This window comes from Pelodiscus sinensis, chromosome 24, assembly GCF_052426305.1.
Source record: "Pelodiscus sinensis isolate ZL-2025 chromosome 24, ASM5242630v1, whole genome shotgun sequence".
NCBI classification, from domain to species: Eukaryota; Metazoa; Chordata; order Testudines; family Trionychidae; genus Pelodiscus; species Pelodiscus sinensis.
In genome coordinates, this window is record NC_143075.1 from 1,867,396 (window position 1) to 1,882,569 (window position 15,174).

Consider the following 15,174-nt stretch of genomic DNA (forward strand, 5'->3'; position numbering starts at 1 on the left):
TGGGGTTGTGTAAAGCCAGACTGCCGCACAGCTGCCTGGGAGAGCAAGAGCTAGGGTACCCAAGCTGTGATAGGTCCAGGAGTATGACTGTTGTAAAGAGTGAAGTGTCACTGTCAAACTGCTGCCTCGGAGGAGGATGGTTTACCTGCTACTGCCACGGCGCTGGAGTAATAGAGGCGGGGTGGGATAGACCTTTCTTTAAACCAAACTTTACTTTTTCTAGACAAGTTAGTGAAAAGCTGTATCTTTCCAGCTGGGTGGGCTGAGAGTAAGGTCAGGTTCTCACATTAGGCACAAGGATTTAGGCGGGAGCAGAGTTTGAGAAGTGGCTTTGAAACACAAACATCAAGCTCTTGTCAACAGTCCAACCTAATGCTTCATTTTATTTCTTTGAAGGGAAAGGCATAGGCATGTACAAGCACACACGTGCTATGTTTCACAATCTTCAGGGATCGTAGTAGTAATGATAAGAGATTGTTCAATAACATCTGTCATGGAGAAGGTCTCATTTGAACAGAGTCTCTGTACAGGAATCTCTTCAGCCAGGGAGCTGTGTGAGAGGGATTCCACAATGACTTCTGCTGGCCCCACTTCTAATTCATGAGGGGGCTGAAGTGCTACCACCACAGATTTTTCATCCTCGATGATTAGGTTCCGCAGCTTTCTCTGCCGGGGGTTGTAGTTTTCAACCCTGTCATGAATCTCCATGTGGCGCCTCAAGTGAGCCTTTAAAAGAAGAGTCAAGTCCGTCATTACCCAACTAAAACCTGCCCAGCAAAGTTGCCTCTCGCTGAGAAAGGAGGCCCAGGATGCAGGAGTGTTGAGGGCCCAAGAAGTTGCTTTGAAAGTTGGAACCAATTAGCACTGGGGTGGAGGAGGGATGCAGGAAAATAAATGCATAGTGAATTCACAGAAGGCCACAAAGGAGGAAAATGGCAACAGGGAAGAAGGCAAAGTTGGGGCCACTCTTCCACAGAGGCTTCTGCCCCCCCAACACTTTCTCTGTAAGAGAAGGGGCAACTTAGCCTTTTCTCCTTAGGGCAGCAGAGCAGGCTTCTAGCTGTGGAAAGGGAACAGCAGATACAACTAGTAAGAAAAAATCCTATTTTTGAAGTTTTCCAGGCTGCTCTAGCTGAGACTCAACCCTCAATTTATCCACCAATTCGCAGCCATTACCCAGGCTGGGAGCAAAAAGCAGAGACCCATATTTCACACTAGATTGAGGTTTTGAGACTTGATTTCTGCCTCAACTAATCATTAAAGCATTTCACTCTTTTCTGTGGGGCGGGGGAGGGGATCACTTACCTCCATTTGCTTCCCCTTCCACCCAACCCCAAAGGACTATGAGATTTTGGTGTGGTTACTGAGGGGAAACTTGGTCAAAGGAGAAAGTCTACTGACACGCATTCCTCTTTCCCCTCTGCTGCGCAGCTGGCAGCTCAGACACTTCACCTGCTGCTCTGCCTATTTCCAGTCTACAACAGGCAATGAACAGGCTTCAGTTCAGGACCCCTCAGCTTCCCTCTCAAAGGAACACACCACACTTGTTTCCCCATCTCTTTTCATGGACGTGCGACTCTTCGCAAAGAGGAAGCTACTGACTCAACCAGGCAGAGTAAATTTGCTGACTAAGCAGAATGAGGAAAAACGCATACCTGCCGGGTGAACTTGTAACCACATTCAGTGCATTCAAACTTCCTCACTCCTTTATGTCTGCGGACGTGGACACGCAACTGTTCAACAGCTGAGAAGTGAAAGTTAGCAGCTATTAGCTACTTGGCTGAACATCATAACGTGTTCATTGTCTGAACACTACGACAGAGGTCCAGAGGCATACAATCAGGCCTGGGCTATGTTGGAAATGTTACCACAGCAAGGGCCCCGGTGCCAACCCTAATATCTCAGGACACAGTGAAAGGGAGATTCCATTTTGCAGCTATGCTACGGCCTCAAACTTGCCCCACTCACTCACAGGAAAGCTTGAAGGAGAAGCGAGTGCTCTGCTTTCACTAGTGCAGTTCTGCTGAATATTGCGTCAACAAAGGACATTAGACTGCATGTTTGACAAAACACAAATGCTGGATCCACTTGTTCTGCACACAGCTGTGTTAAGAGTTGGGAGCACAATCTAACATTTGCTTCCTCATGCCACAGCAGGCAAACTCACAAATCCCAGACTAGCACTTACATGGTCACTTTGATTTAAGACAAAGAGGCTCATAACCCAGCACAGGAGGACACAGTAGCATTGCTGCAATGGACATTACCTTTGAAAGTTTTCGCACAGATCTGGCAGAAGTGTGGTCTTCCTTCCTGATGCCTGCTAGCAATGTGCCTCAGTAGGGGCCCTTTCTCCGTGAACCTCTGATCGCAGAACTCACAGCTGAACGGGCGTTCACCAGTGTGTGTACGGTTGTGCTTATCCAGACTCGCTAACACAGATGAGAAACACGCAATGTATCCTTCGTGTACAGAAACATTTACCACAGAGTGGTTGCCATTTCCTATTCTTGCGACAGACGGCACAGCACTCAGACAATATCATTTTGTTTTTAGAAAAGATGCAAATGGGAATTCACTGGTTTTATCATTCCAGTTAAGGATATTGGGAAGAGTGGTTGTCTTCCCTTCCACAGTGTCCAGGGATAAGAAATGGATGCTCAATGAAGTAAGGACATTAATTTATTAGTTCCACAGGTTACTGTATATGAAGTTCCCTGCAGGGACAAACTGGGGAGGCAAATATTGTATTATAAAAGCACAGATGTAACATCTTAAAAAATCTGCACAAGTTATTTAGGTGCCAGGATAGGTCTATAAAATCTACTTCAACATTACCATGACATGCTGGTGAATTCTAAGCAGAGAACACAGCCGATGTCTGGAAATTATACTTTTGATATGTCGTGGTGGTTTTTTTAAGAGCTTCAGAATAATACCAGGTTTCATCTCTGAAAACACTGGGATACATTTTTCCTTCCTAGCACCTCAACATCTAGAAAGGTGGGAGGGGGAGTTCAACTCTTCCCTTAGTTGCTATTTCCCAACATGCTTTACTGGTAGCTGCCCCTTTAAATCTGGAAAAAAAAAACAGCTACCTCTGGACCAAGCAAAGGAAGTCTGGCGCAGCGGTTGCCCAGAAGGGACCAGAAGGAATTGCATACCATCTCACTAGGGTTTGCTTAGTTAGTCTCAGGAACCACCTGCTGGCAGCAGATGGCCCTGTGGTCTGGCCCACTAGAACACTCAACGCTGACGTTAGGACAGACACATTCACTGCTCGGGCCCCAGCAGTGGAAGAACATTCACCAAACAGTGGAGCTCTCCGAGGACTGGAATGACAGCCAGCTTAGCAGGCCTATGAAAGGATCCTCTGTCTGTACCTTGAGTCCTAAATGTCTTCCCACAGAGGTGGCACTGGAAAGGTTTCTCGCCCGTGTGCGTGCGGAGGTGCATGTTGAGGTTGGCTTTCTGGGTGAAGGCGTGATGGCAGAACTCGCACACATATGGGCGCTCGTTCCTGGAAGGAGGGGGAGAGCCACGTTCAGTGTGTTCCTGTCCTGAGAGCCTCTTTGGCTGGAGGAACAATTCCAACCCCAGCTCTCCACGAGAAGGGTGAGATCCCTGGGGGCGAAGGCAGCTTGTACAGCTCTTCTGGGGCTCAATCCTGTTTCACGCCTCTCAAAACAGGCAGCCTTGCAGAGGCCGAAGAACTGTGCTTAATGTTCTAGCCAGGCTGCAGGTACGAAGAGCAGAAGCCAGTCTTCCCCCTCGGCCATTACAGCTAGCACTGAGCAGGCCGTGTTCCTGCTAAGCTGTGGGGCAGCACAGCTTCACAGGTGATTAATCAGCCCCCCGGTCAGGGGCTCAGGGCTCCTTGCTGAGAGCTGACTGACTAGGGGTGCTGATGAATCGCTTGTGACGCTGTGCTGCAGCGCTGGGGACCCCGTACCCAACAGGGAGTATGAGGAAAACTGCTGAAATGTGTCGTTGACCTAAAGAACAGCCCAAGCCAGACACAGAAATTGCTTCATCAGCTTCCAAAGCCAAAGGGCAGACTGAGCCCGTGCAGGTCACATGAACCACAAACAGCACATGGGTAAGTTACACCGCTGGGGGAAGAGGCAGTGCTGCCCTGCTCTGGCAGAACCAAGTGCTGGCCTTTTGTGCTGCTATTCCTGAAGGGGCCTTTCTCATCTGCCCTCCAGGACAAAGACAGGAGTAATGCCTGTCCCAGGCTCTCCTAGTCCATCTTCTGCCCTCTGCAGGACAGGTCCCTGCAACGTGGTCTAGAGATCAGCACGTCTGCAAGGAAGACAGTAAGTGGGGGATGAAGAACGTGCATATGCTTGTGCCCCCCTCCTCGTGCAATACCTGTGTTTAGCCTTGATGTGCATCTGTAAGCCATTGCGACTCGACGCCCTGTGCCCACACTCCTCACAGACGAACAGCTTCTCTCCGCGGTGCTTGAATGCCTCGTGCAGGCGCAGCTCCGTTCGAGACAGGAAGCACTTGGAGCAGGCAGAGCACTACGAGTCCATAGGGAGGGGTTAGAATCAGATAATAGAGGAAGCTCTGTCGCACGCTCAGGGAACTGGCTTCCCAGTGACCAGACAAGAGCAAAGGCGAGGCCCAGGCCAAGCCTCTGGTGGAATAGGTCCCCTCCCGGTGAGGGTTAGGGACTGCCAGAGCCAGCCCCGCTACTGTTCTTTGCCGGGTGTGCCACCGCACTAGGACTAGATGCAGGCGAGGAACCTTTGATTTTCCAGAACTCCCGCATGCCCCTGCACTTGCCTCCCTCTTTCCTCAGGAATAATTCAAGATTCCATCTTGTACCCCCAAGACGTCACCTCTGCCCGCCTCCCTTCAGCCTCCCCCTCCCCCGCTTACCGCATGGGGTTTGGGAGCACCATGTAGCTTTATCATATGGCTTTGAAGATCCTTCTTTTGCATGAACTGCTGGACACAGGAGGAACACTGAAAGACAAACAAGAGTCAGCCTCTGGCTGTTTCCCGAGCACTTGCAGTAACTGAGATGAGCTTAATGCTTCCCTAATGCAGCATGGCCACCGTGGTGCAGCAGAAAAGATGCAAGACACAAATCTTTCCCCTGGGCTCTGGTTATAACACAACCACAAGCAAGGCCGTAAGTACCAAGTGCACCCTTGGCCCTCCCCCCAGGCCAGGGCCCCTGGGCTCCGCGCTGCACAGCTGGGTCTGGTGACAGGAAGGGCTTAGTGGGGTCAGTTCTTTCAGACCCAGAATAAACCAAAGCAACGTTCCAGAGTTCAGGCATAGGCAAGAGCCCAGTAACCCCGCCTGTCCCAGCACCAACCCAATTCCTGGCGCATGCTCTCGGTGCACGGCCTGCCTGTGGCCAGCCCCTGAACCCCAGAATAGAAAGGCATCTTTGCAGACATGCCCCTCTTTCCTTTCATGATGGCGTCTCTCGGCCATTCCCAGGAATGCTCCTTGGCGCTCTCGGCTGACCTTGTAAGGCATTTCCCCAGTGTGCGACACCATGTGCAGCCGTAATTCCATTCGCCTCTTAAATACCTCCTGGCAGACCGAACAGGTGAAAACCTGAAAAAGACAGGAGGGGAGGCAGATCAGCAGGACCCTAGCAGCGCTGCTTATGGAGAGGCAAGAAAGGATAGACACAGGAAAAGGGGACAGAAGATAAAGCAAGGTGACCTAGGAATCGGGTGCCGTTCAGAATCCAGACTCTTCAGTCCGGGAGTCTGGTTAGGATGCTGCTGGCATGTGACCCCTCCACACTGTCTCCATACCAAATACCAAACTTTGTCCCAAAAGCCCAAAGCAAGTGGTGACCACACGTGCTGCCATTTCACGCTGTCTTGCTGCAAGTCACGGGGCAAGGTTAGGGTGCTAAGGACTAGTCTGCTATCCGATAAGCAAATACTTATTGGTTAGTCGAGTCGACTAGTCGCTTCCTTCCCCCTGCATCAGCTAAAGGCAGCAAAGGGTGGGAGAGGGGGTACTTTAAAGCGGCAGTGCCTCAGATACCAAGCTATGGGATCCATGCAGCGCTGCGTTGAAATGCCACAGCAGCGTTTCACAGGGGCAGCGCCACCCTATCGAATAGTCGATGCAAAAATGCGTCAACTATTCGATTAGTGAATTACACTATTAACGTCCTTAGTGCGAGGCCCACAGCTGCCTGGCCCATCTTCAGCAGGGAGCTCAGCTGGCGCACAGCAGACAGCAGCAGCAGAGGAGAGATGAGGCAGTTTCCATGTTAGTTTCAATGTCAATGACTGAGGCTGAGCTTGGTTCTGGCTAGGCAGGAGGCTGCAGCGGAGGCTCTAATTCTGCTCATGTTACCCAGTGCCCAGCAAAACGGGCAAACCCAGGATTTAACATCGGGCTTTGCTGCCCTGCCCTGCTTATTTCCTGGTGAGATGGCTTTGGGCTGCCCGAGGGGGGCATCCTTCTCCAAACAGAGAATGGCAGTGGCCTCCCAGACCAGGCCGTGCACTGAGCACTGCTCTAGAAACTCTGAGTTTGTTCCAACCTCTGAGCACGTGGCACCCCCAGAGAATTCTCTGGACAGACAGCTCCAGTTACAGCTCCAGGCAAGAAGTGAGCACAGCACGCGGCTGTGGGCATGCTGCCGCTGCAACAATTTAACAGCTGCTGTCTCCTATGCCTCCCTTGCCAGGTCCCAGAAATACCTGCTCCGAACGGTTCAGACAGTTCCTAGCTTCATGCTCCAGCAGATTCTCCTTCCGAAAATAACATTTACCACACTTGGAACATTCAAATGGCTTCTCTCCGGTGTGTTTCCTAAAAGGAATAGCAAGAGGGCTCTGGAATTCTCAGGCTTTGACCACAAAAGGCAATAGTTCCTTGGGACAGGTGAGGGAGCCATTCACACAACAGGATCCCAAGTTACAGCCAGGATGCCAGTTGTCTTAACTGAGTTGCACTAGAGAAGCAGGCTCTGAGACGAGTGATTTTCCCAATTACCCAAATCTGTCCTCTGGCTTGAGAGGCTGCACTAATCGGACCATCCCTAGATTGTGTCATTTCTAGGTCGACACTCCCCTCCTAGCCCAGTTTAAAAGAGGACAGTGAAGCTCTGCTCATTTGTCACACGCCGAGAGAGTACTAAAATCATTAACTCGTGCCCAGCGAAATACTGCTCACACCAACACTCGCTGTGACAGCGGTTAGAAAGAGTCCAAGGCGAGAGAGATCAGAGACCCTGCTGGACGCTGTCCGCTAGGGAGACAGGCCTGCTGCCCCATGGCATCTCGAAGCATCAGCTCACCACGGCTCTCCTGCAGAAATCTCACCCGTGGCCTCTCCAGAAGACAACCACGCTCTGTCCCCACCAGCATGCTGACCTGGGAAACTGACGTGACGTAACCAACCTGGGGCTCCCTCCTGCTGCTGCAGGTAGGCTCTCCCTTTGGGCATTAGTTAACAACACTCGTATGCTATGCAGCATCACAAAGGGCTCCATTCTGCTTTAAAGCTGTTCCAGGCAGCTCCACAGACAGAGTCTGACCAAATGTTAACAGGCAGCAGTTCCTCTGCGCTTGCCCTGAGATCTGCTCCTAGGGGCTGCATCCCGGAAACAGCACCTCTGCTCCACCATCGAAGTGTACTGACCCCAGCCCAGACTCACGCCGGGGAAGACGCTTGAGATGCCATTTCAGGGACTGGGGGGATGCGGCCACACGTACCCCAGTTGCTGAATGTTTTTGTTTCTTTTTGCTGACTAGGGAACAAGGACAATGTGCATAGCCTGCTCTTGCTCCCAGCTGGCCAGGGGAGGGCAGAGGAAGAAGGCTCACAGGCTGTGAACTTTCCCTCGCCCCCTAGTCAACACAAAGAGGAAAAAAACCCACTCCAACTGGGATAAGTGCAGCTGCAGGCCCCCTGAAATGTCTCCCTTTGCACCCCACTCAGCCCTCTGCCCCAAACCCCCCCTCATACTCCCCAGCCCTAACTCCTGCACTTCTCCACACCCCACCCACCTGCTCTGAGCCTCTCATACACCCCCAACCTTGACACCTGCATCCCCAGCCCTAATTCCTGCCCCCCCCCACACACACCCAAACCCTCTGCCCTGAGCCCCCCATACTCCACCCAACACTTACATTTCTTACAGGTATCGTTGTGTGGCCAACCTTACCGCATAGAAGACACCGGGTAAGTACGTCAACTTCAGCAAAGCTGTTTGCCTAGCTGAGGTTGCATCTCTTAGCTCGAGGGGATGGGGTGGGGTGGGGTACTGTGAAGACTTGGCCTCAGGCTTTGCTGGCCTCACTGTACTATTACTTCATAACTAACAGTGGAATTTACATTCAGAAATGAGCTCAAGTTCAGCTACCCGGTATAACTTGCTCTGCACAGCCCGGCCCTACTGGGAACCACTCAGGGCACAGGCCCCTCTTACTACGTGGGGAGAAGGTACAGGAATAAAAATCAGAATGTTTACCTGTTGTGCACTTTTAGATAATATTTGCTGAGGAAGGTTTTATGACATGTGGGGCATTCAACCGGCACAGCTGTACCTTTTCTGTTCCCAGGACTCCCAGCCTCTAGCAGCCCAGCATTCCCTGCAGGCTCCGAACTGCTAGGCTTTTTTGCCAAATTGGATTTCTTTTTGGTCCTCAAGGTCTTTTTCTCAGGAATGTAATCTTCACCTCTTTCCTCATGAGCTCCTCCATAATCTTCTGCTGCTACCTCATCAGAAACTTGTACAACCTGCATTTCCCACTGTGATGGAACAGGGAGCCAGTACGTTAACTCAATGAACACCTTAGATAGAACAAGAAATTGCATCTATAGTGGTACTGCAATATCATCCCAGTCAGCTAAATTCTGGGTGCTCCAGCACCATTCTCTGACAAGCAGCTTTCAGAACAATTAACTAACATTCAGTGGATTTGACTGACCATCTCCCAATACCCCAAGAGGAAGAGTCTGACTCCAGTCCACGGGCTGCGTTTAGCTTGCTCCGGTGCTTTAAGAGGATAACCCCAAACACACCGCTCCTGAAAACCATCACTGCAGCGCTTTGGTTGCAAGCTGCTCCCTGGCTGCCTTGATTCTTAAAACCTACCTACATGCTACTGTTGCTGTACACAAGAATTGTTCCCTCTTCACCAACAGCCTGAACCCTTGTCGCAGTTGAAGTAAAGAGGGCCGAGTAACTATTTCACATGGAATTTTACATCCCAAGTTTGATCAGTTAACTGAAACCGATTAACTAGTTACATGGGGGCTGAAGCGCCCTAGCTCTCAGCATGCCAGCCAGGCTGGAGCAACTCCATGCCTGCAGCAGGCTGCTTCAGCCTGCCCGTTAACCAGAACTAGTAAGCATCACCCAGTAAAGGTCATGCTTACTGGTTAACCATTCACATCCCTGCTTCCAACTCCAGCCTCAGTGTTTGTTTCTCCTGCAATATTGACTCTCAGAGACCAATATACACTGCAAAAGGGAGTATTACTTTTTAGTAGGTCTGAAATTCCTTCCCTTAAAATAGTATCTTAATGAAATTTTATCTGGTCTTTGAGCCAAAGTACATCTTTAATTTAAGATGTTTGTTCCTTCCTTCCTGAATACCCAAACTTATTAAGAATTGCAGGTGCTGAGGCTTTGCTCTAGGAAACTAATTAAATAACACAATTAATATGAAAACATGAATGCTTGGTACTCTGTAATATCTGCCATTTGTGGAGTTCAACAGTTACAAGTAGTAGCCAACTAAGTCTCAACGTCCTGGAGATATAGGTCCCCCCTTACAACTGGGAAGGGAAAAGATCCCTGAAAGTTAAGTGACCTGCTCAAGAACACACAGCAATTCTCTGGCATAGTCAGGAACAGGCCTTCCCCCCATGCCTGCTGAGTGCCAGTCCTGCGTTTAAACCGCCATCCTTGCCCTCTTCTAACACACACTCTGCTGAGAAGATTAACAGACACAGCCCTTACGCTTGATATTTAGTTTTCAAGAGCAAACTCTCCCTGCTTAAATGTTAAACCTTTAGTTCTAAGGAGAATAGTTTCTTAATTCACAAAAGAAACCCTGGTAGGACATGCACCACACACCACCTCATTGCTGATGCCTCTGTCTTCGGTGCCTCCTCTTTTAGGTGGCCTTTTTAGTTCTTTACGTTCCTTTACTTCACCTGAATTGCTCAATGCAGTCGTTTTAACAGCCCTTTTAAGCCTTTCCCTAAGAAGAGGTGGGTTCCCACTTGGTCCCTGGGCTAGCTTGGCTCTCCTCGTGCAGCTGCTGGGGCTGGCATCACTAGCAGCATTACATTTAGACACTGCTTTGAGAGCCTGTTCTCCATCAGAGTCTGGTGGCTGCTTTAAGTGACCATTGAGCTCTTCCCTAGGAGCTGTCTCACGGACACAGCGGTTATTTAGATCACTGCCATCAAAGCATTTTGGCTTGAAGCTCTGGCACAATTCCACCGCTTCAGGGACACAGAGCTCCCTGGCAGCGGCTAGCACCTTCTCCCGGTTCTCCGAGGTAAGCGCGAGGTGTCCGGTGTAGAAGAAGTCCAGCAGGAGCTCAAAGATTTCGGCAAAGCTCTCGGGGAGGATGATGCTGCTGGAGGCTCCGTCTCCGTACAAGCCCTGGAAGAAGCAGCTGCAGCAAGCCAGGACGCTCCAGTGGGCTTTGAACACCAGGCCGCCCACGTCCAGGGTAGCATCGCAGTACTGGCCCTTCTCCCGCTGCTTGTTCAGCTCCTGCAGGACGCGGACGCTGTGCTGGACAAAGGAGCCATCCATGGTCCGGGGCAGGCGGGGGAGGAGCGAACCGGCGGGGCTGGGGCCAAGGCTGGCGGGGGGGGCAGAAGAGAAAGTGGCTCGAAGGGCACCTGCTCATAGTTCCCCGGAGACTCCCCCTCCCCCGGCTGCCCCCCAGGGAGACACTGTCGGGGGGGGGCAGAGATATCCCCCCCCCCACCCGCCCCCCAGGGAGACACTGTCGGGGGGGGCAGAGATATCCCCCCACCCCTCCTACCTGCCCCCCAGGGCGACACTGTCGGGGGGGGGCAGAGATATCCCCCCCCCTCCTACCCGCCCCCCAGGGTGACACTGTCGGGGAGGGGCAGAGATATCCCCCCCCTCCTACCCGCCCCCCAGGGCGACACTGTCGGGGAGGGGCAGAGATATCCCCCCCCCTCCTACCCGCCCCCCAGGGCGACACTGTCGGGGAGGGGCAGAGATATCCCCCCCCCCCTCCTACCTGCCCCCCAGGGCGACACTGTCGGGGAGGGGCAGAGATATCCCCCCCCTCCTACCCGCCCCCCAGGGCGACACTGTCAGGGGGGGCAGAGATATCCCCCCACCCCTCCTACCCGCCCCCCAGGGCGACACTGTCGGGGAGGGGCAGAGATATCCCCCCACCCCTCCTACCCGTCCCCCAGGGCGACACTGTCGGGGGGGGGCAGAGATATCCCCCCACCCCTCCTACCCGCCCCCCAGGGCGACACTGTCGGGGAGGGGCAGAGATATCCCCCCCCCTCCTACCCGCCCCCCAGGGCGACACTGTCGGGGAGGGGCAGAGATATCCCCCCCCTCCTACCCGCCCCCCAGGGCGACACTGTCAGGGGGGGCAGAGATATCCCCCCACCCCTCCTACCCGCCCCCCAGGGTGACACTGTCGGGGAGGGGCAGAGATATCCCCCCCCCTCCTACCCGCCCCCCAGGGCGACACTGTCAGGGGGGGCAGAGATATCCCCCCACCCCTCCTACCCGCCCCCCAGGGTGACACTGTCGGGGAGGGGCAGAGATATCCCCCCACCCCTCCTACCCGCCCCCCAGGGCGACACTGTCAGGGGGGGCAGAGATATCCCCCCACCCCTCCTACCCGCCCCCCAGGGCGACACTGTCGGGGAGGGGCAGAGATATCCCCCCCCTCCTACCTGCCCCCCAGGGTGACACTGTCGGGGAGGGGCAGAGATATCCCCCCCCCTCCTACCCGCCCCCCAGGGCGACACTGTCGGGGGGGGCAGAGATATCCCCCCACCCCTCCTACCCGCCCCCCAGGGCGACACTGTCAGGGGGGGCAGAGATATCCCCCCCTCCTACCTGCCCCCCAGGGTGACACTGTCGGGGAGGGGCAGAGATATCCCCCCCCCTCCTACCCGCCCCCCAGGGCGACACTGTCGGGGGGGGGGCAGAGATATCCCCCCACCCCTCCTACCCGCCCCCCAGGGCGACACTGTCGGGGGGGGCAGAGATATCCCCCCCCCTCCTACCCGCCCCCCAGGGTGACACTGTCGGGGGGGCAGAGATATCCCCCCCCCTCCTACCCGCCCCCCAGGGTGACACTGTCGGGGGGGCAGAGATATCCCCCCCCCTCCTACCCGCCCCCCAGGGTGACACTGTCGGGGGGGGCAGAGATATCCCCCCCCTCCTACCCGCCCCCCAGGGTGACACTGTCGGGGGGGGCAGAGATATCCCCCCCCCTCCTACCCGCCCCCCAGGGTGACACTGTCGGGGGGGGCAGAGATATCCCCCCCCTCCTACCCGCCCCCCAGGGTGACACTGTCGGGGGGGGCAGAGATATCCCCCCCCCTCCTACCCGCCCCCCAGGGTGACACTGTCGGGGGGGCAGAGATATCCCCCCCCTCCTACCCGCCCCCCAGGGTGACACTGTCGGGGGGGGCAGAGATATCCCCCCCTCCTACCCGCCCCCCAGGGTGACACTGTCGGGGGGGGCAGAGATATCCCCCCCCTCCTACCCGCCCCCCAGGGTGACACTGTCGGGGGGGGCAGAGATATCCCCCCCCTCCTATCGCCCCCCCAGTGTCTCCCTGGGGATATCCCCCCGTTTGGAGCCAGCGCCCCCAACCCGGCCGGGGCCCGCGCGCATCCCTGCGGCCGCCCCGCCCCTCACCTGCGGCGGGAAGCGAGGGGGCTACGGCAGGGGCCGGGCCGCCGCCATCTTCGGGACGCGCCGGAAGTGACGTCACCTCGAGGGGCGGGGCGGCTCGTGAGCGTCTGGGGGCGGGGCTGGGCGCACGGGGCGGGCGGTGCCGGGATCTTCAGGGCGGGGCCTCCCCCTTTTCAGGGGGGCGGAGCTTTGGCCCGGAGCGCGGAACCTCAGCCCCCCCCGAGCGCACAATCCGCTCGCCGGGCCCGGCGCTGCACGCGGGGGGGGGCTCTGGGGGCTCCGCTTCCCTCGTGCGGCCCCCCCCGCCCCCCGGGCCCCCCCCCCAGCCGGGCCCCCCCCGCCCGGACCGGACCCCCCGCCCCACGGGACCCCCCCCAGCCGGGCCCCCCGCCCTGACCGGACCCCCCCCAGCCGGGCCCCCCGTGGCCCCCCCCCAGCCGGGCCCCCTGACGGGCTGAGCTGGGCTGGGCTGGTGGCTGCAGGAGCAGAGCGGGCCGGGCCCTGCACTTGCTGGAGCGCTGCTCTGTGCCGGAGCCGGGAGCCCGGGGCTTAGTGTCCGTCCGGGAAGCCTCATTCCTGGACACCTGGACGGCCATTTTAGCCACAGGGCTTTCTTGCACAAGAGCCCCTGCCGTGCATCCTTCTTGCACAAGAGCTCCTGCCGTGCATCCTCCTTGCACAAGAAGCCCCTGCCGTGCATCCTTCTTGCACAAGAAGCCCCTGCCGTGCATCCTTCTTGCACAAGAGCCCCTGCCGTGCATCCTCCTTGCACAAGAAGCCCCTGCCGTGCATCCTTCTTGCACAAGAGCCCCTGCCGTGCATCCTCCTTGCACAAGAAGCCCCTGCCGTGCATCCTTCTTGCACAAGAGCCCCTGCCGTGCATCCTCCTTGCACAAGAAGCCCCTGCCGTCCATCCTCCTTGCACAAGAAGCCCCTGCCGTGCATCCTTCTTGCACAAGAGCCCCTGCCGTGCATCCTTCTTGCACAAGAGCCCCTGCCGTGCATCCTTCTTGCACAAGAGCCCCTGCCGTGCACCCTCCTTGCACAAGAAGCCCCTGCCGTGCACCCTCCTTGCACAAGAAGCCCCTGCCGTGCATCCTTCTTGCACAAGAGCCCCTGCCGTGCATCCTCCTTGCACAAGAAGCCCCTGCCGTGCATCCTCCTTGCACAAGAGCCCCTGCCGTGCATCCTTCTTGCACAAGAGCCCCTGCCGTGCATCCTTCTTGCACAAGAGCCCCTGCCGTGCATCCTCCTTGCACAAGAAGCCCCTGCCGTGCATCCTTCTTGCACAAGAAGCCCCTGCCGTGCATCCTTCTTGCACAAGAAGCCCCTGCCGTGCATCCTTCTTGCACAAGAAGCCCCTGCCGTGCATCCTCCTTGCACAAGAAGCCCCTGCCGTGCATCCTTCTTGCACAAGAGCTCCTGCCGTGCATCCTTCTTGCACAAGAAGCTCCTGCCGTGCACAAGAGCTCCTGCGCAAGTGAGCTTCCACCTGTTAGAAAAGTGCGTAGCTCTTCGGCAAGAAGCCCTCTCTTCCCACGCCGTCCTGTAAATCTTCTTGTGCAAGAGCAGGCGGGTAGTGTGGACACTCTGGGGGTTCTTGCACAAGAACCCACCAGTGTAGACAGAGCCCTGCTGCCTGGGCAGCCAAAGCTGGTGGAGTCCAACTTGGACACTCGCTGCCCACTACAGGAGACCTGGGTCAGGGTCAGCGATGGGCTCTCCCTCGCCACATTGCTGGGCAGCAGGCTCAGGTCATCGCGTTGCCTTTCTCTGGCCGGGGGACGGGGCTGCTGCTGCGGAAGCTCTTTGTCTATGAGTTCCTCTGGCTCCTCGTGGCTCATGATCTGATCCATTGTCATCTTGCTGTGCACTCGGTCAGCTTCCTTCCTCGTGGGGTCATGGCACTGCTGGGCCTGGCTCCTCTCCCGCTGGTCACTGGGAACTGAGGCACAGGGCATTGCGCTGGTGTGAGGCAGAGGGGGCTGGCCCCGGGCAGCACAGAGCAGTTGCATGGTAGGTACCTACCTCTTTGATTTCCCTGCCCCCCCTCCCCCGCCATTGTGCCCTTGCAGGAGGAAACAAAATACAGGACTATGTAGCACTTTAAAGACTAACAAGATGGTTTATTAGGTGATGAGCTTTCGTGGGCCAGACCCACTTCCTCAGATCAAATAGTGGAAGAAAATAGTCACAACCATATATACCAAAGGATACAATTAAAAAAATGAACACACATGAAAAGGACAAATCACATTTCCGAACAGAAGGGGGATGTGGGGGG

At 55.6% G+C, this 15,174-nt stretch overlaps 1 protein-coding gene across 3 annotated transcripts; it reads right to left on the reverse strand.

Moving 5' to 3' along the window:
- Positions 1–363: 363 nt before the first annotated feature.
- On the reverse strand, positions 364–13,041 carry ZBTB48 (zinc finger and BTB domain containing 48). 3 transcript variants are annotated; one of them, XM_075906131.2, is made up of 11 exons: positions 12,894–13,041; positions 10,088–10,826; positions 8,471–8,751; positions 6,696–6,807; positions 5,491–5,583; positions 4,891–4,977; positions 4,375–4,529; positions 3,384–3,520; positions 2,268–2,432; positions 1,656–1,744; positions 364–726 (listed from the first exon to the last, which is right to left on the reverse strand). In XM_075906131.2, exons 2-11 carry the CDS (start codon positions 10,775–10,777, stop codon positions 430–432), a joined length of 2,106 nt encoding a protein of 701 aa, XP_075762246.2. In that variant the 5' UTR covers positions 10,778–10,826; positions 12,894–13,041; the 3' UTR covers positions 364–429. The 3 variants fall into 3 exon arrangements, with proteins under 3 accessions (XP_075762246.2, XP_075762245.2, XP_075762244.2); XM_075906130.2 differs by having other exon boundaries at positions 10,085–10,826; XM_075906129.2 differs by having other exon boundaries at positions 8,471–8,793; positions 10,085–10,826.
- Between the last annotated feature and the right edge of the window lie 2,133 nt (positions 13,042–15,174).